This window comes from Doryrhamphus excisus, linkage group LG6 (genome assembly GCF_037039965.1).
Source record: "Doryrhamphus excisus strain RoL-2023G ecotype Guam linkage group LG6, RoL_Dexc_Guam_v1.1, whole genome shotgun sequence".
NCBI lineage: Eukaryota > Metazoa > Chordata > Actinopteri > Syngnathiformes > Syngnathidae > Doryrhamphus > Doryrhamphus excisus.
Window position 1 is genome coordinate 10,813,268 of NC_136362.1, and position 25,848 is coordinate 10,839,115.

At 38.4% G+C, this 25,848-nt stretch overlaps 2 protein-coding genes across 3 annotated transcripts in view; both read right to left on the reverse strand.

Moving 5' to 3' along the window:
* Positions 1-6,114, reverse strand: part of LOC131126158 (unconventional myosin-VIIb-like) — a 41,583-nt gene extending 35,469 nt beyond the window's left edge. Inside the window, exons 1-7 of the mRNA XM_078791404.1 lie at positions 5,864-6,114; positions 4,588-4,740; positions 4,270-4,338; positions 4,090-4,205; positions 2,683-2,810; positions 1,122-1,264; positions 775-888 (exon numbers count right to left, since the gene is read on the reverse strand). Coding sequence (XP_078647530.1) covers positions 775-888; positions 1,122-1,264; positions 2,683-2,810; positions 4,090-4,205; positions 4,270-4,338; positions 4,588-4,740; positions 5,864-5,989 — 849 coding nt within the window. The 5' untranslated portion in view covers positions 5,990-6,114. The remainder of the gene's footprint in view (positions 1-774; positions 889-1,121; positions 1,265-2,682; positions 2,811-4,089; positions 4,206-4,269; positions 4,339-4,587; positions 4,741-5,863) is intronic.
* A 3,891-nt stretch (positions 6,115-10,005) lies between these two features.
* dis3l2 (DIS3 like 3'-5' exoribonuclease 2) lies at positions 10,006-25,322 on the reverse strand. Of its 2 annotated transcripts, none has more exons than XM_058068803.2 (21): positions 25,234-25,322; positions 24,259-25,009; positions 24,053-24,183; positions 21,962-22,015; positions 21,762-21,863; positions 21,515-21,668; positions 20,512-20,573; positions 20,197-20,426; positions 19,207-19,380; positions 18,990-19,069; positions 17,787-17,899; positions 17,481-17,588; positions 16,046-16,279; positions 15,896-15,975; positions 15,617-15,800; positions 14,969-15,055; positions 14,747-14,894; positions 14,525-14,655; positions 14,306-14,410; positions 13,071-13,175; positions 10,006-12,123 (listed from the first exon to the last, which is right to left on the reverse strand). In XM_058068803.2, exons 2-21 carry the CDS (start codon positions 25,007-25,009, stop codon positions 12,022-12,024), a joined length of 3,135 nt encoding a protein of 1,044 aa, XP_057924786.2. In that variant the 5' UTR covers positions 25,234-25,322; the 3' UTR covers positions 10,006-12,021. The 2 variants fall into 2 exon arrangements, with proteins under 2 accessions (XP_057924786.2, XP_057924785.2); XM_058068802.2 differs by having other exon boundaries at positions 24,259-25,024; positions 25,234-25,316.
* Between the last annotated feature and the right edge of the window lie 526 nt (positions 25,323-25,848).

Genomic DNA, 25,848 nt, shown 5'->3' on the forward strand with positions numbered 1-25,848 from the left:
ACAATACATCTTGTTTTCCTCACAAATTTATGATTTTTTTCTCACAAATTTACAAATTCATTATGGTAATATGACATCTTTTCTCCCCTCACATATTTACGAATTTTTTACATAATTAAATTACGATATTACAACTTTCCCCCCCTCATATATTTATGACTTTTCTTCCTTGTATATGTACAACTTTATTATGGTAATATTACAACTTTTTTCTTGTGAATTTTTGACTTTATTGTGGTCATATTATGTCTTGTTTTCCTCACAAATTTATGATTTTTTTCTCATAAATTTACAACACTATGGTAATATTACATCTTTTGTCCCCTCACATATTTACAACTTTTTTTTTAACGATATTACAACTTTTTTCCCCTCAAATATTTATGACTTTTTTTCTCGTATATGTACAACTTTTTTTCTTGTGAATTTTTGACTTTGTGTTAATATTACGTCTTTTTTTTCCTCACAAATGAATGATTTTTTTTCCCCGTAAATTTACAACTTCATTATGGTAATATTACATCTTTTGTCCCCTCACATTACGACTTTTTTTATGTAATTAAATTACCGCTGTTAACAAGCTATTTTTGCCCTGGTAAATATATAATTTTATTTATTTTGTATATATTTATAATAATTTCACCTCTCTTTGTGATGCCTGACAGTTGTGCACCACTACAAACAATAGCAAACAAAGCATTAGTCACATATTAGCTCAGCTACGGTTCAGGTGAGTACACAGGAATTCTAACAATGGTTCAAGATGTGACTTACTCTGGTGAGGAATTTGTACTCCTTTGCGTCACTAAGGTGCAGACTTTGCCTCTCCTCTGTTGTGACTCCTGCCAGCATGCAGTAGAAGACATGGTAGTTTCGCTCCTCCTGGGCCTGATGAGGTGGTGATAAAAAATTAAGCAATATGACCTTTTGCTAAAAAAAAAGGAAAAGTGTCGGAAATGTGGTGAGAAGATGAAATCTGCACTGCATGTGGAGTTTATGTTTATCTAAGCGGAGATAAGAAGGAACCTTATCAGCCCATGTGTGCTGTGATGTACGTTGTCCACGTCACCAATGAGAGCCTCCACTGATAAGATGTGGCGTAGTTTGGATAGCATCCTCACCTGATGGCAGACGCGAGACTTCTCCAGCAGGTATTGCTCCACTCTGGCGCCCTCAATCACTCCGGCCTCATTGAAGAAGATCTCCAAATATTTCCCAAAGCGACTGGAGTTGTCATTTCTGATGGTCTTTGCATTTCCAAACGCTGTTTTTTTTAAATCACAGAGAAACACTTTTAAATGTATACCGATGTGCTGCAACTCATTGGTCAGAAATCTATCTACAGTAAAGTCTCGTTATATCGATATTCTCGGGAGTCGGAAAAAATATCGATATAACCGGACTATCCATATATCCGATCCTGCGCCGAACTGCATTAAAAGTGGGCGGATCTTTGATATGGCATGTAATTTTCTCCTTGAGTTCATGGATTGCGTATCTAGCATGCTTTTGTACTACAATAAATTTTGTACTGCAGTAAATAAAAATAAACTTACGCTGTAGTTTTTTGGTATTGAAATCCTTAAGCAAAGATTGATTTAAGCTGCTTTTGTATCGATATAAGCAGACCAAATTGGCTGGCGGGAGATGAAAAGGGCATCCTAGTAACCGGATTATCATAATAACCGGGTATCGTACTAACGGAGCTAATTATATTAGATTAGATTAGATTAGATTCAACTTTATTGTTATTGCTCATGTCACTTGTACAGGGCAACAAAATGCAGTTAGCATCCAACCAGAAGTGCAATTTTTATAAGTACATTAGTAGTAAGTATTGACAGATCTATGTAAATAAAAAATATACAGGCTATGACTATAATACAGTGAGGATATGTACAGGGATATAAATGACTATAATATGGCTATTGTAGATTATACAGATTATAAACAGTATGGATATGACAATATATAATAACAGTAATATGTACAGTATTGCAGTGAAGTGACTAGAGTAGAGTATGGTTATTGCAGATTATATAAATTATAAACAGTATGATCAATGAATCAACAGATAGTAGTATGTACAATAGTGCAATAGTACAATAGTGCAATGAAGTGGTGGGGGAGGGCATAGATCAGCGGGGGGATGTAAGTAGTGGAAGGGGTGGGCAAGGGGGGGCAGAGTTCAACAGGGAGACAGCTGTTGGGAAAAAGCTGTTCCTGAATCTGGTGGTTCTTGTCCGTAAACTCCTGTAGCGCCTCCCTGAGGGTAGGAGGGCAAACAGTCTGTGTGCTGGGTGGTGTGAGTCTTTGGCAATTTGTGATGCTCTCCTGAGACAACGCTTCCTGTAGATGTCCTTGATGGCAGGAAGTGGGGCTCCGGCAATGCGTTGGGCAGATTTGACTACTCTCTGCAATGCCTTCCGGTCCGCGACAGAGCAGTTCCCATACCAGGCTGTGATGCAACTGGTTAGGATGCTCTCGATTGTGCATCTGTAGAAGTTCACCAGGATGTCTGAAGAGAAGTGGTTCCTCTTCATCATATCATAAAAGACTAGAAATTTGCCGGGAAATGAAAATAGTATCGTAATAAGTAGTAATTTGTTTTAACCGATATCAATATAACGAGACTTTACTGTATCTATCTATAAAGGAATTGGATTTAGTTTTTTATAGTACCTTCCAGTATGGGGTTGGACTCCAGGATCTGCTGTTCAATCTGCTGCTCAGAGAGTTCACCGCTGACTGCTGCCAAGTATTGTAAGATCAGTTTGGTGCTCTCCGTCTTTCCTGCTCCAGACTCTCCACTTAAAAGACAAAGAAAGGACAACTTCCTTTAGTCAGGGGGTGTCCAAAGTGTGGCCCGGTTGCCATTTTCAACACTCACTCAGACACGCATATACATATTTCAGTTCCAAATGTGAAAAATTGTGTTTATGTTGTATATGTATATTTAAACTGTCAAAAAAGCAAAGTATTTGTGTCAAAGTGAAAGTTATGCGGCTGCACGGTGGTAAAGTGGTTCGCGCGCATGCCTCACAGCTAAGAGACCCAAGTTCAATTCCACCATCGGCCATCTCTGTGTGGAGTTTGCATGTTCTACCCGCGCATGCGTGGGTTTTTCAATTCGAAAAACATGCTAGGTTAATTAGCGACTCCAAATTGTCAATAGGTATGAATGTGAGTGTGAATGGTTGTTTGTCTATATGTGCCCTGTGATTAACCATGTCAGTCTGGTCTCTCTGGCTTTATCTCCAAGGCCTCTAACACGTAATATCTCTCTGATGTACTCCTTCCTGATCCTATCCATCCTGGTCACTCTCAATGTGAAGCTCAGCATCCTCATCTCTGCTACCTCCAGTGGCACTGTCTCAACACCAAACATGGCTGGTATAGCTTTCCTTTCATTTTAGATGAAACTCTTCTATCTGCACGGCAGCACGGCAGTCGAGTGGTTAGCACACAGACCTCACAGCGAGTAGACCCGAGTTCAATCCCACCTTCGGCCATCTCTTCTCATTATCTTCCAGGCATCTTCCGGGTACTCCGGTTTTCCCATTCCAAAAACATGCTAGGTTAATTGGCGACTCCAAATTGTCCATAGGTATGAATGTGAGTGTGAATGGTTGTTTGTCTATATGTGCCCTGTGATTGGCTGGCCACCAGTCCAGGGTGTAACCCGCCTCTCGCCCGAAGACAGCTGGGATAGGCTCCAGCACTCCCTGCGACCCTCATGAGGGTAAGCAGTAGAAAATGAATGAATAAATATAACATATTCAGGGCTGCAGCTAGGAGACCCGAGTTCAATTCCACCCTCGGCCATCTCTGTGTGGAGTTTGCATGTTCTCCCCGTGCATGCGTGGGTTTTCTCCGGGTACTCCGGTTTCCTCCCACATTCCAAAAACATGCTAGGTTAATTAGCAACTCCAAATTGTCCAGAGGTATGAATGTGAGTGTGAATGGTTGTTTGTCTATATGTGCCCTGTGATTGGCTGGCCACCAGTCCAGAGTGTACCCCGCCTCTCACCCGAAAAAGCGTTAGAAAATGAATGAATGAAATTTCAAAGATGAGCCTCTCGATCTGACCTGATGATGCAGCACTGGTTCCTATGATGGCGTTTCATGTTGAAGTAGCAGGATTCAGCGATGGCAAAGATGTGAGGAGGAAGTTCCCCGAGCTTTTTACCCCGGTACAGTTTTACCTGAAGGATAGCGGAATGACAAGATGAAATACGTGGCCGTAGAGTCAATGACCCGCCCACTCACCTGCTCATTTGAATATATGGGGAAAAACTGGTACGGGTTCACTGCCACCAGCACTGAGCCTGTGTAAGTCTGGAAGAAAAGTGTGATGTAACATGAAGTTAATGCCGTTTCACGCCCCTGCACAACCTCAAAAGTCACTGTTGAAGGATGATGATGGAGCCCAACTTGTGCACACGGAACTCCCATTGCTGGTAAATACTCCTGTATCATTTTTTTTTTTTAAATATGTTGATCCGGAATTTGACTTGCTTAAGCTGAAGGTCCAATTCCCGAATTAATATATAACTGCCATTATCAGCACAATTGCGTGAATCTTACATAGATGATTCCTCGCTTGTGGCGCAGTAGCAGGTTTCGCAGCAGGCCAGCTTCGGTCATGTCGCCCAATTTGATCATGTCGTCCACCCCCTCCACCGATGTAGGGTGCATGATCTTGAGGGAGGCTTCCTCTTCCTGGGACAGCCTGTGCTCCTGTGTGTGTGTGTGGAAAATGGTAAAACTTCATTTGAACATGCATCAGATTACAATTGAATGCATCACATAATCAGTTCACAGTTCCACATGTCCAAAAGGAGTAGGAAGAAGCAAAGCTTATTAAATCCTACCCCTCCATCCGTTACTTTTACAATCAGTAACTGTTACATTTGTTCACTTCCTGCTTTCCTAATTTATTTTAGTTTTGTTTTGTTTAGCTTAGCTTACATAATCAGTTCACAGTTCCACATGTCCAAAAGGAGTAGGAAGAAGCAAAGCTTATTAAATCCTACCCCTCCATCTGTCACTTTTACAATCAGTAACTGTTACATTTGTTCACTTCCTGCTTTCCTAATTTATTTTAGTTTCGTTTTGTTTAGCTTAGCTTATCTTACATAATCAGTTCACAGTTCCACATGTCCAAAAGGAGTAGGAAGAAGCAAAGCTTATTAAATCCTATCCCTCCATCTGGTACTTTTACAATCAGTAACTGTTACATTTGTTCACTTCCTGCTTTCCTAATATAGTTTTTTAATTAATATTTTTTTATTTTTTATATATTTCTATTTTATTTATTTTTTAAATAAGATTTTTTATTCATAAAGTTTTTTTAATTTAATTTTTTAATTTAATTTTTTGTCAAGTAGCAAAGTACGAGGTCTTCATCAACTGCTTGTATTGTTTCTTGAATTGGCTCATCGTTGTGCATTGTTTGAGGGTCTTACTCAATCCATTCCATAGTTTGATTCCACATACTAAAATGCTATGGATTTTTAACGTAGTCCTAGCATATAAGTGTTTTATTTAAATGTAGTTCTTCCCTGAGATCATATTTCTCCTCTCTTGTAGAGAAGTATTGGATGACATTTTTAGCTAATTGGTTATTTTTAGTCATATGTATTATTTTAGCTGTTTGAAGATGAACTATATCAGCAAGTTGAAGTATTTGTGATTTTAGAAATAAGGAGTTAGTATGTTCTCTGTAGGCGGCATTATGAATTATCCTTACTGGCCTTTTTTGCAGTACATTTAGCGAGTGAAGATTGCTTTTATAGTTATTACCCCATATTTCCACACAAAAGAACCAAAAGTAAAGGTAAAGTTTGGTGGGGCGGCTTACCTTTCCCACATCATCCACCAATAAACACTGACCGCTTGGTGTCACTTTGACCTTGGCTCCTATGGGGACCCCGGTGTCCGAGTCGAGCCAAACCCACTCCCCCTGGAAGCACCATATCACACTCATATGAGTTCATGGACTGTGTTTATCTGAATGAATGAGAACCGTCTTACCTTTCTCAGCATCGCCAATACGCAACGTTCCTAAATCCGGAACAAATAAATATACACATTATAATGTTGAATGACATAATTATGACTATTTGATTGTAGCTTGAGCCCCCCGTGCCTCCAAAACAAGTTTCTCCAATGACGTTTTCATGTCAACAGGAGATATGTCCGTGCACCGGGTTAAGTCCTGATAATGTTTGTATAACTATGCTTCTGTCCTGTCCTTCAGGGGAGGGGGCGAGGGGGGGGGGGGACTCAAGGCTCGACTGTCTGTTTCAACTGTCTTCCCTTCTGCGGAATAAATACCAATAAAAGACAAATCGGTCGCTGATCAGTTTATTTCTTTTGTCTACCGATGCTAACAAACATTTTCAATTTCTAAAGCTTTGGGACTCCAGCAAACCACAATGAGAGCCATTATTCACAAATGGTCTAAACATGGAACAGTGGTGAACCTTCCCAGGAGTGACTGGCCAACCAAAAACTAACCATAAAAGCGCAATTGTGTTGTGAAAAACGAGTTGCATTCTAAATGTGAAAACATGTATAATTTTACGGGAATAAACTTTAAAACTTTTTACTATGATGAAAAATGTCATTTTAGTAGCATTAAGTTTTAATATTAAAGAAAACATTTTAAATGCAACATTACAGCCAAAGCAAACAAAATAAAGTTGTAATTTTGGGAACATTTTAATACTTTGGGAATAAAGTCCAAATATTATGAGAATAAAGTTAAAATATTGCAAAAAAAACATTTGCTAAGATTAATTTAGAAAAAAGTTTAAATATTTGGGGGGAAAAGGGCAGCAAAAATCAAAATATCAGCAGTAATTTTACAAAAATAAAGTACAAATATTAAAAGAAGAAAAAGTTAGAATTTTACAAGAATACCATAATAATAATAATAATAATAATAATACGAGGAAAGATGAAGATGGATGATGTTTAATATTAAATAAGTTTTTTTTTCATAAAACAAAAAAAAAAACATAAAAATATCTATATATTTTTGGAAAATTAGGTTTCGGAAAAATATATATTCTGGGAAACATTTTTTAAAAAAAGTTGGAAAAAAAAAGTAGTTGCATTCCAATGAGAAAAAAGTTGCAGTTTTAGGATAATATCCTCGTAAGAAATTATTTTTTAATAATATTATAAATAATTAAATATTATATTATAATTAATATTATAAATAAATTTTTCATTTTTATTTTATTAAAATTTTAGAACAATAAACTGCAAATAATAAAGAAAAAAAATTAAGTTATGTTGTGATATAACAGACAATTACATCACGGAATAAGTTCTAATACGGGGATAAAGTCATAATATTCCAAAAAATGTTGTATGAAGTATTTAAAAAGGCGAAAAAAACCAACAAAAAAAAGCAAAAACTTGAAAAAAAAAGACCAAAAGGCAGAAGTTCTTTCTTATAATATACTTTTCCAGCTCCGTATCACAAAGCTACATTATGCAACCCTCGCTGGGTTTCGATGAAACAACCATCGGGTCTGAGAATAAATTAGAACCTTACCTTCCAATTCCCGTGTCAAGAGATCTCTGAATGAAATCCAGTCTTTTTGGCCCTTCTGTGATGACACCGTCTCGCTGTGGAAAAGGAGGAAACACTTGGACACGCCGACTACTTTATGGCACTTTGACTTTGCACTGCCAAGCTCAAAGTGACACAGGACTTATTACCGCTCTTACAACAAGAAGGTGTCCTCCAAGACCGGCTGGATCCGTCGGGTACTGCTAAATGAAAAAAAAAAAAAAAAAAAAAATCAGTTTACATCGACTGCGTGACTGCGGTCCTTCGATACAAACCTTTCAGCCAAGACACTGACTCACAAATAAGAAGCAACGTCACATGTATTTAAAGTGCTAATATAAGCTATTCAAACAAGAACTGCATTCTTGTGTATTGTGTATTTACCAGGGTCAAACGGTGGTGAGCATTGTAGTGAATTTATATGCAGACTTTGGACCCTGGTGGCACGGAAGAGGTGGGAGTTCCAAACAACACACAGGGTTGTCTTAGCAATAAAGATGTAAATAAAAGATAAAAGTAATCAACATGCACTAATCATTTGAGATCTATTCAAGAAAAATGCTTCCCCCGCTCTCACTTATTGCCGGTTTCTAGCAGTGGACAGTACGCTTCACACCCCCCCAAGTACCGGATTTTAACCTTCCTCTTGTGTTAGCTTTCTGGTATCATTTCTTAGGTTAACGGGTCGGTTTTGACCCATGTATTAAATCAGCTATAAAATACACTAAAAACAATAAGTTACCATCAAATTTGCTTCTCATGTCTTGGTTACCTTCTTAGGCTTCCTCATCCATGAAAATGTTGGTTTTAATACTTTTGGTGTGGGCATGTAGGCCTTTTTTTGTCACTATACCCCTAAAATGGTCCAATTAACCTCAAAAGAATCATATTAATAAATTGAAGGTTCTTTTGTTACCTGGCTATTACTGAGGGATATAGAACATATCTCTGGGTTCCTTGCTTATATAGCCATAGAACACAATCATCAGTGTGCATTGAAAGATCAGTCCAAATAGTCTAAAATGTCTGGTACCGAAGGGGTTGTCTTTTGAAAAGGAGTTCATTTGGAAAGCCACCCCCAGGGGTGTAACACTCGTTTTTCAACATGCAGTCAGGAAGGCTGCCACTGTAATTTCCAATGTTAATCAGCTACTTTTTAGGCGCTAAAAGAACTACAGTTCCCATAATGCTTAGAGAGTAGTTGGTAGGATTGGTTGGAAGGTTGATAGCATGTCAAAAAAAAAACAACAGGCTTCAAAAGGATCAAGTTCAAGACAGGCTAATTTGTTTCGAGACAAAAATGACACAGAGAGCGACAAAGAAAGAGACAGGGAGACTGACAAAGTGTGTGATGAAAAAATTATGAGGCTAACAGGAGGATGAAGACTGTGACGAATGCCTTTTCTGGTCGACTACTGTTTAACTAGCTATACTACACTCACTACAATTTATTTTTTTAAATATATAAAAAAATCTTTTTTGATTTATTATTTTGATTATTCTTTATTTGATTTATTTAATTATTTCTTGGATTTGCAGGCCCCATAAAATACTATGGTGGGCCTAATCTAGCCCCTGCGGCTGTGAAATACCGAACAACAGGCTTAACAGGTACGCTAATGTAACACAAATTTAGTTATTCAACTGCACAATAACACACAAACAGTAGCATACCTGGGAGGCTGAATCTGCTAAAGGGAACATAAGCAGCATACGTATACTGTAGCCGTCACAAGCCTACTCATTGATACACATTTTGACTGAATTAACTTGTTAAACATGTTCAATTACATTAAAAAATATTTTTTATATGCAAATCGTAGGATCTGCCAAACTACGACATAAGTAAAAAAACAAAAAAATGTCTCTAGGCACTAAAAAGACATAAAATGCAGTTGACCTTGACACCAGATGATCATAAAATAAAAGTTCCTGGTGCTACTGTGGCAACACAAAGATTGATGCGTTTATCGCAGTATGGCGTGCAAGGGCGTGGTGATGATAACACGTCATACCAATACCAGAATCATGACTGACTTCTTACCTACACCGGCGTAGACCTTTTTATGTTGCTGATAAATACGTTGTGTAATAAAAAAAAAAAAAACATGACAAATAATGAATACGTATTATAAACAAAATTGATAGATTCCATAAGGTACTAAAATAGGTTGCATAAGTGATCACACCCAATGCCTGTTTCTTTACAGACACACCTTTTTGGAGAGGTTTATCAGCACGACGCACTGATAATTGGCGATGTTGCTTTTATAACTCGAGAGTTAAAAATGTCACATACACATAAGGATGTCTCCATTGAAAAATGTACCCGGGGCAGACTGTCTGGAGTCACCTGCAGACGCTCCCTGTGAATTGTCCGAATGTATTTAACGTCTATTTGGGAAAGGGGAAAACAAAATAGTGAGAAAGCAGGAACACATTTTCACATATGGGTTTATTTATCTAGACTCTCTTGCTACCTTTTTTTCCTAACATCCAGTAGACATGAAAAATGTGTGCGGCACACAATTGAGTAATTAAGGTTACACATGAAGATAACATTTTCAACACACAAATCACAAACAGTCCAGTTATTTGGCAGTTAAAACAAATGAAGTCCGCATGTTTAAAGGAAAACTGCACTTTTTTTGGGGGGGGGGGATTTTGCCCATTATCCAAAATCCTTATGCCAAATATGAACTGTGCATTCTAAAGACTTAAAAATACCTAAAAAAACGTAGCTAAAACTCCACCCATAAAGCCTTGTGAATAAAACCTCCAAAATCGTTGTCAGAGCTTCAATAATTAATCGCTGATTAATCAATTACCGAAATAACCAGTAACTATTTTAGTACTATATTCAATTAATCTTTTTTATTTAAAAGTGTAAACACCCTCTGATTTCCGCCTATCAAATGTGTATGTTTTAATTTCTTCAGTCATCCTTTGTGTGTGGTGTTAGGCCCACGTGATTACTCGATTAATCGAAACAAGCTTCCGATTAAAATTAAAATCCACTACGGAAATAATCTTTAGTTACAGCCCTAATTATTAATATTATTATTAACATTGTTAAGCTGAAGAACTACTTTACCGGCATATTGACACATATTGCCACACCACAACGGCTAGCTACTAGCTGGCTAGCGACTATCTTCACCAAACACTCGCTCGTGGAGAGAGTGCATCAAGTCGGAGCTGCAAGAGCACCTGCAAGTCACAATTTATGAGTGTCCTAACTGTGTTTATGCTGTGTGAGCGGAAAAAATGAGCTCGACAGCTGCGAGGAAGTCCTCGGGAGCACTTGGAAGTATGACTAATCACAGCAGTGTGGCCGTACCTGGAGGCGGGCCGAGGGTAGAGTAAATTAAACAAAAATATTTGGGGAGAATCTGGAAGATCTAGAAAGTTTACTGTGCTGGTTACTGTGTGGAGCTGCTCTATAGGAGTCCACAACTCAATATGGGTCAAAATTTTAACTTGAGTGTTTAAACAAGAAATAAATGAGAGCATATGTGAATGCCTGCTAACCCCGAATACATCAACATGAATGTGCCTGTTACTACTGTACATATAAAACCATAAAACCTTGTTAGCGGTCTATTTTATCTGTTTTTATATCTTTAGAATGGCTAGTAATGAGAAAGACATGTGTTCATGCTATGCATAAGGATTGTGGATGATTCCCCCCAAAAGTGCAGTTTTCCTTTAAGCAAACTAAACTAATCAAACGGCACAACTTTGCATGAACTTAATGAGGTACTGTTAAAGCAAAAATGGGAAGCTTGTTTAAAAGTACGAGTATGAAAAAAAAAAAAAAAGCTTCCAAGCACATTCGAATAAAATTAATGACCTCAGTAGCAATTTACATTCAAGTCTTTTCCGCAATCTTGTATTAAAAAAACGACAAAGATGAATAAATTATTCAGCTTATTAAGCTAAGTAATACAAGACCCACGTTTAGGCCTTGAGTATCCCAGTTCTGGGAACTTAAATGTAAACCAATGAGCGGTACTATGTGAAATACACGTTTCACTGCATAAAATGCCGCAATTACTTCATTTAAGAAATACTAGTTGACATGTGCAAATGCTAACTGCGGCATAAGCCTGAAGTAGAATGAGAAATTGATTTCACATCATATTCCTTTTTTTTTTTTTTTAATACCACTTCCATGAATTATGGTAAAAAAGAAAAGCCGTCAAAAATTCATGATTAGAACAATTCCTGCACACAATAAATGAGGCTAAAATCTATTACCCACAAGTCCTAAGTAAGTCCATGAGCTCACTGCTATGTTTTTCTTCAAGTCACACAATATTAGACAAGTGCGTACAAGTGGTTCGCAGCTCATGGTGATGTCCGTGCGCAAAACCCGAGTAACGCTGCTTACTGTACGAGTCCAGCAGTGACGGAGCACAGTGATGTCGTAGTTAAGATGCGTTTGCGTTGGGTCTCTTGAGCACGGCGCTGTATTTCATGGGCGCGCTGTCTGCTTTGAGCTGCACCTCCACTAGTGTGAAGATGGAAATGACCTATGGAGAAATGACCAATTTGTCAATAAAAGATGAACACAGGTTCAATAGTCGGGCATGCTCTAAAATAAATAGAATGCATACTTATACATGTGCAAAGTATTAAAAAAAACTTTAAAAATACACTAATTACAGTGGTGCCTTAGTTAAAGTTATTTATCCATTCTAGAAGGGCCGACCTAAACCAAAACAGACTCTAACCAAGGCAAGATTTCCCATAGAGAATAATGTAAATCCAATTCATCCATTCTGGACACCCAAAAATCTTAACACAAAACATTTTATCAACAATAATTATAATTTGGGGCTGCACAGCATTCGAGTGGTTAGCGCGCAGACCTCACAGCTAGGGGACCAGGGTTCAATTCCACCCTTGGCCATCTCTGTGTGGAGTTTGCATGTTGTCCCCGTGTGTGCGTGGGTTTTCTCCAGGTACTCCGGTTTCCTCCCACATTCCAAAAACATGCTAGATTAATTGGCGACTCCAAATTGTCCATAGGTATGAATGTGAGCGTGAATGGTTGTCTATATGTGCCCTGTGATTGGCTGGCGACCAGTCCAGGATGTAGAAAATTAACAAATTAATTTGAGTGAACCTTTTCAGTGCTGAAATAATCATGTGGTTGTATTTATATAGTCCAAGATCTGACTGAAACCAAAACGGACTCTAACCAAGGCAGGTTTTCCCATAGAAAATAATGTAAATTCAATTCATCGAGGTTTGCAAAGAGGGAGGAGATTAACAAAAAAGGGACTCCCCTCCAAGCAAAGAGTTCCATTAACAATACCACAAATGTGAAATGGAGAAATGAACATTTAATATCATTTCAGCTGTAGTGGACACCCTTGGACAACCATCCATTTTGGATGTTAACCAAAAAAAAAAACTGCTAACCGATGTACCACTGCAATTGTCAATATTGACTTCAAACTGACAGGAGTCTTACCTGCTCTACTGGGGGTTCCTGAAGGTCCTCAGGCGTCCACAGGAGAGTCAGCTGTGATGTTTTCCCTAGCTTGCGATGTTGGAAAGATGCCAGGCCGGCGACAGACTGATGGCCACAGAGACAAATGGTTTGTTGGAATAAATCAAAGCATCATGCGTCTTTGCACCACTTCTCTCTTCCCTTTTCACAGCCGTCGTGCCACTTAAAATGTGGCCTCCGTGTACAAATAGATAAGAAGTGACAGCGGCGTCGTACACGTGCTGAGCTGGTTTGCTCATAAAAAGGATAATTACAGGGTTGTTTGATTGAAACACTTTCATTTGTACATGTTCCAAATTTCTGTTAGAAATAATGAGGCAGAGTCGACGTGGCTGGCAGTACAGTACATTGATTGGCGCTTCTAAACATGAATGGCTTTCCAGACATGTTGGATGCTTTTTTTAATTGGTCTGTCTTAAAATACTATTTACCAAAAACATAAAAAAAAAAAAGGGAAAATTGTGGAGTAAATTTTTAGGAATAAAGTCAAAATATTAACAGAATTTTTTTCATCTAATGAGAAATCCTTTTACGAGAATAACATTGTGACAGCATGAAAAAATACAATATGTTTAAGTAGCATAAAGTTGAAATACTAAATAAAATACTTAAAAAAAGAATTATGAGAGACAAAACAAGTAAAAGGTGTCATTTTTGAAAAATTAAGCTGCCAAAAAAGTCAAAATATTCCAGCAATAAAGTCAATCATGAGGAGAAGAATGTTGAAATAGTTTGAAAATTAAGAAATCAACAACAGAAATATACAATTTTGATTTGAGAAGAATTTTATTATTAAAAAAAGTTTTATTCTAACAAGAAAAAAATGTAAAAATTAATTACAATTAATTATTAATCATTTATTATTAATAATTAATTATTAATGTATTAATAATAATTTATTAATAATAATTTATTAAAAATAATAATTTATTATTAACTGTTTATCATTCATTGTTTATTATTAATTATTTATTATTTGATTATCTAATAATTAATTATTTAAAAAAATTATAATTTATATGACCAAACGTGACATTATGAGGATAAATAGTCATTTTTAGTAGTTATTTGTAAAATATTGAAATATTACATAATATTAAAGTGGAAAATGTCTTTGAAGGAAATCTTATATTATGGGAATAAAGTCATAATATTACAAAAACAAACATTTCCTCATAAAGTATAGCGTGGCTGACCTTGCAGTAGATGCGTTTCTGAACCCCGTAGCGAAGAACCAGCACGTCAAAGGACTGATCCAATACGCCCATCACCATGGCTTCAGAGTCCAGGGGGCCGCAGTCCTGTTGAACACAACAACAAATGACTGCAATGTTAAAAGTATATGCAAGTATAGGCATAGTAATGTGAAAATTATTTTAAACTGCTCCCCACCAGGAGTCCTTTGTGTCACCCACCTTCACAAATACTCCAAAGAAGAGTTCAGAGCTGAGCTCTTGTACTCTTTTGGATGCAGTCTTCTTTTCGTTGCAGCGCGTCGCCCGTTTTTGGACTTCCTCTGTTGACAGTCCTAACTTAGGACCACACTCTGCATGGAAACACACACACAGAGAGTGTGAGTGAGAACATTTCTGCAGCAGCCGTGAAAATGGACACGGGTGTTGTGTGGGATGCCATACTCAGCGAAGACGCCAGAAGTCGATGCACGATGATGTCGGCGTAGCGTCTGATGGGGGATGTGAAGTGAGTGTAAAGAGGAACGTTCAAGGCGTAATGCTTGAAAAGCTTTTCATCATGGAGGACACCTGTACAAAAGTACAGTGCCATCTAGAATAGAAAAAAAATATATATATATATTTTTTTTTTATATGAAACTAATTCGGTACAGATATTAAGCTAACCTGCATGGGTCTGGAGCACATATGGGTCAGGACTTCCTTCCTGGCAGTGGAATATTCATCAACACCAAGTGTGGCAAGTAGACTCTTCTACACATTTGGAAAAAGAAAATATTTCATGGATTAATAAATAATGGAAAACAATTCTTCTCAACAAAAAAAAAGACATGTGTTTCATAGGATTGTATTAAAATAGAATTAAAAAAAAATAATAAAATAAATTAAGAAAGCAGGAAGTGAACAAACAACAGTTACTGATTGTAAAAGTACCAGATGGAGGGGTAGGATTTAATAAGCTTTGCTTCTTCCTACTCCTTTTGGACATGTGGAACTGTGAAGTGATTTTGTAAATAAAATAAAATAGAATAAAATAAATTAGGAAAGCAGGAAGTGAACAAATATAACAGTTACTGATTGTAAAAGTACCAGATGGAGGGGTAGGATTTAATAAGCTTTGCTTCTTCCTACTCCTTTTGGACATGTGGAACTGTGAACTGATTATGTGATGCATTCAATTGTAATCTGATGCATGTTCAAATGAAAATAAAACCATTACCATTGCCATGGATGATGAGCAAAATAAAAAAAAGATGCAGTTTTCCTTGAAAATATCATTAGGACTAAGGTCCCTTTCAACGAATGAGTACCAACATGCAAAGCACCAGCGGATGAAAGGTCAATGTCGATGCCCAGCTGGTCACACAGCTCCTGTAGCTCATCCACCATCTTAGCCTTGGGTGGAGGGTGGCGTCTGAGCAATGCCAGCTCAGGGAAGCGTTTGTAAATATGGTTGGCTGTGGCAATGTTAGCCAGAAGCATGAACTCCTCCACCAACCTTGGTGATAAGGGAACAAGGAACACAGGGATATTTTTTTAAGCCCTTCTTAACAAAATAAGTCCAAATCTTGCCATTTGAGCTTTAATACCAACTTGTTACTGTCTCTGTACTGGTAAATGTAGCAGCCTTGAGGCATCATGGTCTCTTTGTCCAACGTGAAAGACAGTTTCAGCTAAAACAAAGCAAAAAATAAAATCAAATAATGCTTGTAGCCGCTTATGGTTCAGCACAGGATGACTAACCTGGTCCAGTCGGAGCGCTCCACCACTAAAACGCTGAGCTCTGAGGTTCTTGGCAATGGAATGCAGGTTCAGCACAGCTTGGTGGATCTCATCGATGGGGTGCTCGGGGTCCACGGGTGGCAGTTCTTCTGCCGCAAACATCTTCTCGGGGGCCTCAATCATGCTCTGTGCGTGGTCGTAACTTAATTTGACACAGGAGCGAATCACAGAGCGGCCAAACCACTCACTCAGGATCTGTTGGAAGGAAGAAAAGACCAATGACGACGACTATTTCCCCAAATTTCGACCCCTACTCTAATAAGACCATATTTTCTCATATAATCTCTCAAATAATACAGCTTAGAGGTACATGTAGCACTGTTAAAAAATTATTAAAAAAAAAAACAAGTCCCCAATTTTGACATATTTATGTCTTTATGTTTCACTGATCATGTTTTCTTGTCAAGCGTTGAAATTTGCATGTTGTTTAGCGGCCCCTGAATCCAACACAGCTGCTGCAAGTGAAACTTAACTTCATCGATTCCATCTGCTCGTCTTACACTACAGGAGCTGCAAGAATTAATCAAGGATTAATCAATTATTCAATGAATCTACAACTATTCATCTGTTTTTTTTTCCCACATTCCCAAAACATGCATGTTTTAACCTTTAACCTTCCTCTTTTGGAAAAAAAAATTGCTCTGATACTGTGAACATCCAACAGCAGCGCAACTAAATTGTCCATAGGTATGAATGTGAGTGTGAATGGTTGTTTGTCTATATTTGCCCCGCAATTGGCTGGCGACCAGTCCAGCGTGTACCCTGCAGCTCGCCCGAAGTCAGCTGGGATAGGCTCCAGCATACCCCGTGACATTAGGAGGACAAGGAAAAACAAGACTACGTCAACAAAAACATCAAGTTTTACTTCAAACTGAATTTGAGTGGGGGCTGTAGGCCTCACAGCTCGGAGAACCGAGTTCAATTCCACCCTCGGCCATGTCTGTGTGGAGTTTGCAAGTTCTTCCCGTGCATGCGTGGGTTTTCTCTGGGTACTCCGGTTTCCTCCCACATTCCAAAAACATGCTAGGTTAATTGGCGACTCCAAATTGTCCATAGGTATGAATGTGAGTGTGAATGGTTGTTTGTCTATATGTGCCCTGTGATTGGCTGGCAATCAGTCCAGAGTGTACCCCGCCTCTCGGCCGAAGATAGCTGGGATAGGCTCCAGCACCCTCCGCGGTAAATAAGTTAAATTAATTTGAGTGAACCTTTTCAGTACTGAAATAATCATGTGGTTGTATTTACCTTACCTTCCAAGATCTGACTCAAACCAAAACGGACTCTAACCAAGGCAGGTTTTTCCCCATAGAAAATAATGTAAATCCAATTCATCCAGTCTGGACACCCGTAAATCTTAACACAAAAACAGATTTTTATAAAGACTAAAATACCTTACCTTCCCTTCTGGTGAGATTTTCCATATGACGGAGAAGGTCAGTCTGTCAATCAGAGGGTTCAGACTGCATAGCTCCTCACAAAGCAGCCTTGGTAACATGGGGATCACCTGGAAAGTGATTAAGCACAAGATCATGTTGAAATTAGCAATAAGGCAGTAGCTAATGAGCTGCAACTAGGGGTATCACAAGATCAACTGAGTGTCTCATGACACCCCCGAGCTGCACCCCCAAAAACACCAAATAATCCAAAAGGGGGCCATGATGATATTTGAGGTACCAAATTGAATTTTCCGAAGGTTACTCACTTTTTGAACAAGGTACACACTTGTGGATCGCTGGCTCGCACAGGCATCCAAAGCGTTGCCCTCCTCCACAAAATAAGTCACGTCGGCAATGTGGACTCCCACCTCAAAGTTGCCTGTATGAAATGAAATGAAAATACACCTTGAGAACGTTCTCTAAAAAAGTGCATAAAGACCACCAGGATGCCCAGTTATCAGTTCATCTGGACAGAGGCGTGAACCGAAGGGCACCTCACTGAAGTCAAGTTTGAGTGCAGTGTTGGAATCATAGAGTAGAAGATGATTTGTGAACAGTTATGGCCAAACATTTTGAGAATGACATAAACATTAATTTTCACAAAGTATGCTACCTCAGTTTTTATGATGCCAATTTACTTGTACTCCACAATGTTATGAAGAATTGTGAGATGAACGGTTTGTAAAGTCCTTCTATGTCATGAAAATCAAAGTAATCCCAAAAATCAGTTCCACTGCATTTCAGCCCTGTTACAAAAGGACCAGCTTACATTATGTTAGTGATTCTCTGGTTAACATAGGTGAGAGTGTTGACAAAGACAAAGCCCGAGTGACAATAACAGACTGGAAGATTCAAGGAGAGCGGTTCAATTCCTGTGAAGAACCTTTCAGGGTCCAAAAAAAGTCTAGCAAGCATCCGGACTGTCTCAGAACGTTTTCTCTTAGGAATCCCAGTTCTGACTGTTTGTGGCATGCAGAAATAAGCTAATCAATCCAGACAACAAAAAGTGAGCGCTACTAACAGTCCTGTGTCATGCTAAGAGTAAAGTATCCCAAAATCAATCATGTATGGGGGTGTTATTTCTCAGCCAAAAGAGTGGTCTCACTCACAATTTTATCTAAGAACAGAGACATGAATAAAGAATAGTACCAAAACAGCCTCCGAATGCAACGTCTCACAACAATCAAAGAACAGTTTAATGGCCAACAATGCCGTTTCTAAAAAGGCAAAAGTGATATTTAAGTGGTTTGGGAAACAATAACATCTGACAAAAGTAGTGAAGTAGCAAACTTTGGCTAATTAGAGAATAATGGTCGTGTGTTGAGTCATTACAGTGGCTTGCATCCTGCAATACAATCCAAGTTTCATTTCTTAAGTATTGCCCCTTGAGAAGATATGCTGCACTAATGGCTGTGAAATATGAGACTTATGTGAGATACTGTTGTGTATCTAAAACAAGTGTGCATTACCATCTGGAAGCCGTTTACAAGACAGGGCATCATCCAGGTCTCTAGCGGTTGCAGGGTCAATTGTGAAGATGCACTCCTTCCTATACACATGAAAGGATGAATAAAATGCACATACCGAGCTCAAGCTGTGAAGGGGACCAGCGTATTCATCTTTATTAGCCAGGAATGATGCATAAAATAATAATAATAATAATAATAAGCAGCATACTGTGCCCACCTTAGGTCTCTTCTCTTGGTCATCTCCTCAGGTGGGATGGTCCAGGGAACATTCTTGGGCAAGCAGTTTAACACTTCATCTGAGAACTCGGAAAAATCGACGTCATACTCGACCAGAATACCTTCCGTTTCGGGCTCGATTTCGCCAGCTTGACCCAAAGTCTTTGCCAGTCGGCTGCCGGACGACAGAAAAGAACAACAATGAGAACACGGTACTTGTTTAGAGACTGCGTAATGGTTTTATTTCATTTGAACATGCATCAGATTACAATTGAATGCATCACATAATCAGTTCACAGTTCCACATGTCCAAAAGGAGTAGGAAGAAGCAAAGTTTATTTAAACCGCGGAAGGTTGTTGTTTTTTTTAAATAAGGTACCTCGTATCGAAGTACAGGTGATATAACCATCCAATGACATAATGGTCGCCACAATAAGTGTCAATATAGTGATATGTATAGCACATCATGAATCAAACATCAACTGCTTGTATTGTTTCTTGAATTGGCTCATCGTTGTGCATTGTTTGAGGGTCTTACTCAAGCCATCCCATAGTTTGATTCCACATACTAAAATGCTATGGTTTTTTAATGTAGTCCTAGCATATAAGTGTTTTATTTAAATGTACTTCTTCCCTGAGATCATATTTCTCCTCTCTTGTAGAGAAGTATTGGATGACATTTTTAGCTAATTGGTTTTTAGTCATATGTATTATTTTAGCTGTTTGAAGATGAACTATATCAGCAAGTTGAAGTATTTGTGATTTTAGAAATAAGGAGTTAGTATGTTCTCTGTAGGCGGCATTATGAATTATCCTTACTGACCTTTTTTGCGGTACATTTAGCAAGTGAAGATTGCTTTTATAGTTATTACCCCATATTCCCACACAATAAGTAAGATATGGTAGAACCAGAGAGCAATAAAGAGTGTGGAGTGCTTTCTGATTGAGAACAAATTTTGCTTTGTTCAATATTAAAATAATTCTGACTCACCCTTCTGCAAAGTTACTGTCAGACGGCCAGTTGGTGATACGGCAGATGAACAGGGTGTTGGCGTAATCGCCCGGACGAGAGCTGAAGTCCTCTGGGCAGTCGGTGAGGGGAACATTAATCCTTGGCACACGGTGGTCCACAGGGGAGAACATAGCGAAAGGTTTGTCGGGTAGAAATTTTAGGGAGCCTGTCACAGCCCTCGAGTGCTTCTTTTCAACAATGTACACCACCTGACATATGGACGATGAAAAGGGTATACTCATGAACTTCTATCACCGCCAACACTATCATTTAGTGGTTAAGAAAAGAGCTCACTTTAGCAGTCATTTGAAGTATTTCCCCGTTGGACTGTGGTGTTAAGGTGTTTTTCAGTAGGTCTGCAAAGAGATGACAAAAAATAAACTGTTATTACTTCATTTACATACAAGTGATGCTATACAATCACACCATGCCTACAGTCTAATCTCACATGTCATTAGCCACGTTTACATGAGGAGTTTTTCTCTTTCCGAATGACCTTTCCGAAAGCAATGGTATACATGGAAAGGAATATTCCAATCGCGTGTCTACATGCGCCGCCATAACCAACCAGAATAGTCAATGGGGCATGCGCAGTAAAGCGTAAACACCAACATCACGTGATACCGACTTCCTAGAGTTTTTCTTTCACTTGTCGGAATAACTCCGTATTGCCAGTTTTGTGTTCAGTCTTGAAATTTAGTTTGAATCAAAAACAAACTTTCCGCAGCAGTCCAGTGCCGATTGCTCGCCTCTATTTTTTAATTTATTATTATTTTTTTTTTAATCGATGAACGTCTCGAGCTGCGTGTTACGTCATATCTCAGCATTCGCTGAAAGAACACACCCGGGAACAGGAAAAGATAAAGTTCAAATGTTGCTAATATTTTATAATTAAGCTCGGCACATGTTTCATATAGATATGTATTTTCTTTTTTAATAAAACTGGACTTGTGAATGGCGTATAGAAGGCTACGAAAGCTGCTTGCCAACCGCCAATAAACAACAGAAGAAGAACTTTCCGTTTGAGCGGGTACAAGATACCTCAATCGGATTGGGGAAAGGAATATTCCACCCCTGGGAATCCGTTTATATATTCATTCCGATTGGCACTTTTCTTTCGGAATGAGGTGTATACAAAGGTTACATTCTTTCCGTTTGAGCAAATAACCCGAATGGAATTAGAATATTTGGGTCCATGTATATGTGGCTACTGTGTGGTACTACAATGTAGTTATTTGACAAAAACAACGTGCTGATCAATGAACAGTAAAATTAGCGTAACGGGTCATGTTCTGACCTTTGCATGCAGGTTCATCCGGATCACTATGCACTTCTTCCACAGACACGCATGGCTTTTGCTCCATCTTATTCTGGGTAGTTTGCATCACACTTCTTGCCTTCTGGGTCTCTGGCTCACTGGCTCCTTCACAGTCAGTGTCAGACCTCACAACCTATAAAATGATGTATTAATAGTTATAAAAACATTTCTTTTAATAATTATTTTAATTTAATAATTCAAGTATCACATGTACTGTAAAATTGACCTTCCATTGCTCCCGTGGTAAAACCTGTACCGCAACTACGTCTCCATTCAGTGCCCTGTTACGAGCTATAATCCCATCCAAAAAGATATCCCGGGTGTCATCCTGTGAGCAAACACAATTATGTTATTTCTGTGACCGATGTACTGAGTTTAAAAGATATAAGTGTTTACAAAAAAAAAACAACAACAGAAAGTACTTACAGGAGATGGGATGAAAGCTTCATGGTACTTCTTTGGGTTGATTCGCAGTTGTCCCTGGAAAAAAAAAAACGCAACAATTAAGTCTCACTTTACAGCCTTGTCACTATCATGGAATAGTGTTTAAAATACTTTATGTAAACAAGACGCGACTTAACTTGAAGTAATTCTTTTTCCCCCCTATGTACCAGTAGAATGGCATTTTTTCAAAATGTGTTTACACCATACTTTCAAGCTAAATATTTCTTGTAAAGGCACTCCACAGCGGTCATCAATGAAATGATCACTGCAAAGAACAGGTGGGTGGGCTGCACTAACTTGATAATTTTTGTTTCTTTTGGTAAAAAAAAAATGCAAATTTAACAGTATCACTCGGATATGGTGAACATCCAGCAGCAACACAACATTTTGGCATGACTACTAACTATATTGATAAAAAATATACTGAAACTAGTGGACAATCTATCTCAAAAAGCGTTTGTTTTGTTACTCTGTTTTAGCTTGTCCATTTTTGTCTTAAACCTTCCTCTTTAAGTAAACAAAAATACAAACTTAACAGTATCACTCGGATACTGTGAACATCCAGCAGCAACACAACATTATGGCATGACTACTATATTGATGAAAAATATATTGAAACTAGTGGATGGTCTATCTCAAAAAGTGTTTGTTTTGTTACGCTGTTTTAGCTTGTCCATTTTTGTCTTAAACCTTCCTCTTTTGGTAAAAAAAACAAACTTAACAGGACAGTGAACATCCAGCAGCAACACAACATTTTGGCATGACTACTAACTATACTGATGAAAAATATATTGAAACTAGTGGAAGATCTATCTCAGCGTATCTCGATCTGTCTAAGCGTTTGTTTTGTTACCGTTTTAGCTTGTCTTTTTTTGTCTTAAACCTTGCTCTTTTGGTAAAAAAAAAAACAAAAAACAAACTTAACAGGACAGTGAACATCCAGCAGCAACACAACATTATGGCATGACTACTATATTGATGAAAAATATATTGAAACTAGGATGATCTATCTCAAAAAGCGTTTGTTTTGTTACTCTGCTTCAGCTTGTCCATTTTTGTCTTAAACTTTCCTCTTTTGGTAAAAAAAAAATACAAACTCAACAGTATCACTCACATACAATGAACATCCAGCAGCAACACAACATTTTGGCATGACTATTTTGTTGAAAAATATATTGAAATTAATGGACGATCTATCTCAACAAGCGTCTGTTTTAGCTTGTCCATTTTTGTCTTAAACCTTCCTGTTTTGGTAAAAACAAAATACAAACTTAACAGTATCACTCGGACACTGTGAACATCCAGCAGCAACACAACATTTTGGCATGATTACTACTTTGATGAAAAACATATTGAAACTCATGGACGATCTATGTCAAAAAGCGTTTGTTTTGTTACTCTGTTTTAGCAGAGAGGTGTCACCCGGATAATGTCACTTCCGGAATGAGGCTCAACAGCGATAGCTAGTTCGTCACGGGTGGCGCCATGAACGCTAAATGTCATTTTTGCTAATTTACCGCGCACTTTCAAAAAATCAAAACAATGTAGAACATAACTACAAACAATATATAATATATTAAGCCTTTAAAATTCATATTATAAATAGTGTGCAAGTAGAAAGGACCCCCAAAATTTGGTGTGTGTTCAAATTGAACACATTGTTTCCAAATTTGTCTTTCCAGATTTTGCTTTTTCTGATGGCAAACATCCATCCATCCACATTTCTATGCCTCATAAGGGCTGCAGAGGTGTGACCTCAGACTGGTCGTCAGCCAATCGCAGGGTACTGTATTGACAAATAACCATTCACTCACATTGAAACCTATGGACAATTTGGAGTCGCCAATCAACCTAACAAATGTTTTTGGAATGTTGGAGGAAACCGAAGAACACGGAGAAAACCCCCGTACGCATGGACAGAACATACAAAGTCCACAAAAAGACTGGAACCCAGGTCTTCCATGCTTCCATTCAACATGCTAACCATTCAACATGTGATGTTAGAGTCCATTAATAATCATACCAGATATATGATACTTATGTGGTTTAAGATATGCTCAGAAATGTAGCCACCTGAATAAGTTCTCCTCGTTTAAGGCCATGAGAAACGTCCTCGGCGGCCATATAGGGTTCAAACACTTGTTTCCTCGACCCCCTGCCTCCACTCTTCTTATTCTTCTCTGCAGTGGACTTGACACTGGACGCTGAAACCAAATTAAGAGTTATGTGCAGTATCAAAACACAAAATAAAGATTAAATTGAATTTAGTAGAAATGTACCTGTGGGTTTTTGCTGTTTGTTTTTGTCATGAGGGAACGCAGGTCTTGACTTGTGAGAGTCACCTCCACATTTTGATATCGCATCTTTTGGCTTCCCATCGTCCGTCTGCTTGGATGGATCTTTCTTTGTCTTCTTTGTGTCTTCTTCCTCAGGAGGGTTTGAACTGGGTTTACACTCCGCTAATAAGCCACTGTCCTTTGAGGAGAGATCCTTATTGGAGTCTTTGGTTTTCTTCCGCTGACGCTGGTGCTTCTTGGTGTCATTTGGTCCTAAAGCACTGAACTCCTCACCGGATTCGATGTCGCCATCTTGACTGGTGGCTGTATCCCTTCTTTGTGCCTTTCGCTGCTTCTCAGACACACCTGGTTTCCTTTCTCCATCTTGTTGTGTATTATGAACGCTTAATTTCATCATATACAAAGACAAGGAGCTCTCGTCTCCTTTTTCTTTCCAGGGACAAGGAGAAAAGTCACTGGAATCAGCAGAAGGATTTGGTACTAAGTCTACTTTTTGTTGGTTCGTATTCAACCTGTCACCCTGGGCTTGAAGCCGTACACTCTGTCCATTGTCTTCCCTTGGGAGAGACGACTCCTTGGAATACTGCTCCAGGAATTTAGTGAAGGTGCAGCTGCGGTGCTGGCTCACAAGTCTGGCATATGCATCTTTACGACGGGGGGGTTTGAACTCACTTTGACTGCCTTTTCCTTCTCGTTTTTGGTTGGACCTCTTAGATTGCCGTGGAGAATCCATCTGGAGCCAGTCAATCTAGGAAAAACTAAATTAATAACAAGAACTATAAACAAGTAATGTGCTCTCTTTTGACCCTCTCAGGAACATACCAATTTACACAGGTTCAGTTACTGTTAGCCCATAGATTTTAATAGTTTGTTAGCGTTTTTTTTTATTCACACTCTTTGTTGAACAAACTTCGTAATGTGTCAAAATAAACCCCCAAAATGCGGACAACAACTTACCACAGACGTCGGCGTGCTTACCTACTAGTTGTTACGAAAGCAAATTGCTAGCTCTAACAGCTAGCCTAACGCAATCACTTCCTGTGTCGTCACAAACAGTTGCGTTCACGGTGCTCTTCTTTTATCGGAAATACTCACATCCAAGTCCTCGAACGCCTTTCTAAATCGAAATGTATTTTTATTGTAGTAATGATAATTATTTTCAAATACACCGTATAAAGTGTCAAAGTTTAGCTGAACTTTTTACTCACATTAAGGAGTCACCGACTACAATTAAAGCAAGCTTGACAATTTAAATTAAAAACCGCTAGATGGCAGCAAATATTTGACTGTTTCAGTGTACTTGATGGAGGGAATTGACTCTTGTTTGTGTGTGAACGTGTTGCAGGGTTATTTTTGCATTTTTGTTTGGTTTTAAGTCCAAGTAGTGACTCATGTGAGTTGATATACACACACACGCCATTAGGCTGTTATATAAGACATTCAAATGTGCATTTAATTTACTAAGATGTGCATATAGGACATACTCATTGTGTTCTATAATTTGTATGTTTTGTCAGATTTGGAGTGTACCATGCATGTGGTGTGCTAACATTTTTCACAAGAGTAAAGTTT

Excerpts from the sequence above, each read along its gene's own strand:
- dis3l2 (XM_058068803.2), bottom strand. The coding sequence starts at position 25,009 with ATGGATTCTCCACGGCAATCTAAGAGGTCCAACCAAAAACGAGAAGGA. Across the intron at positions 19,381-20,196 it reads GACAGTAACTTTGCAGAAGG|CCGACTGGCAAAGACTTTGG; the intron begins GTGAGTCAGAAT and ends GTCGTCCGGCAG. Across the intron at positions 13,176-14,305 it reads AGAAACGCATCTACTGCAAG|TCTGTCGCCGGCCTGGCATC; the intron begins GTCAGCCACGCT and ends TGTGGCCATCAG.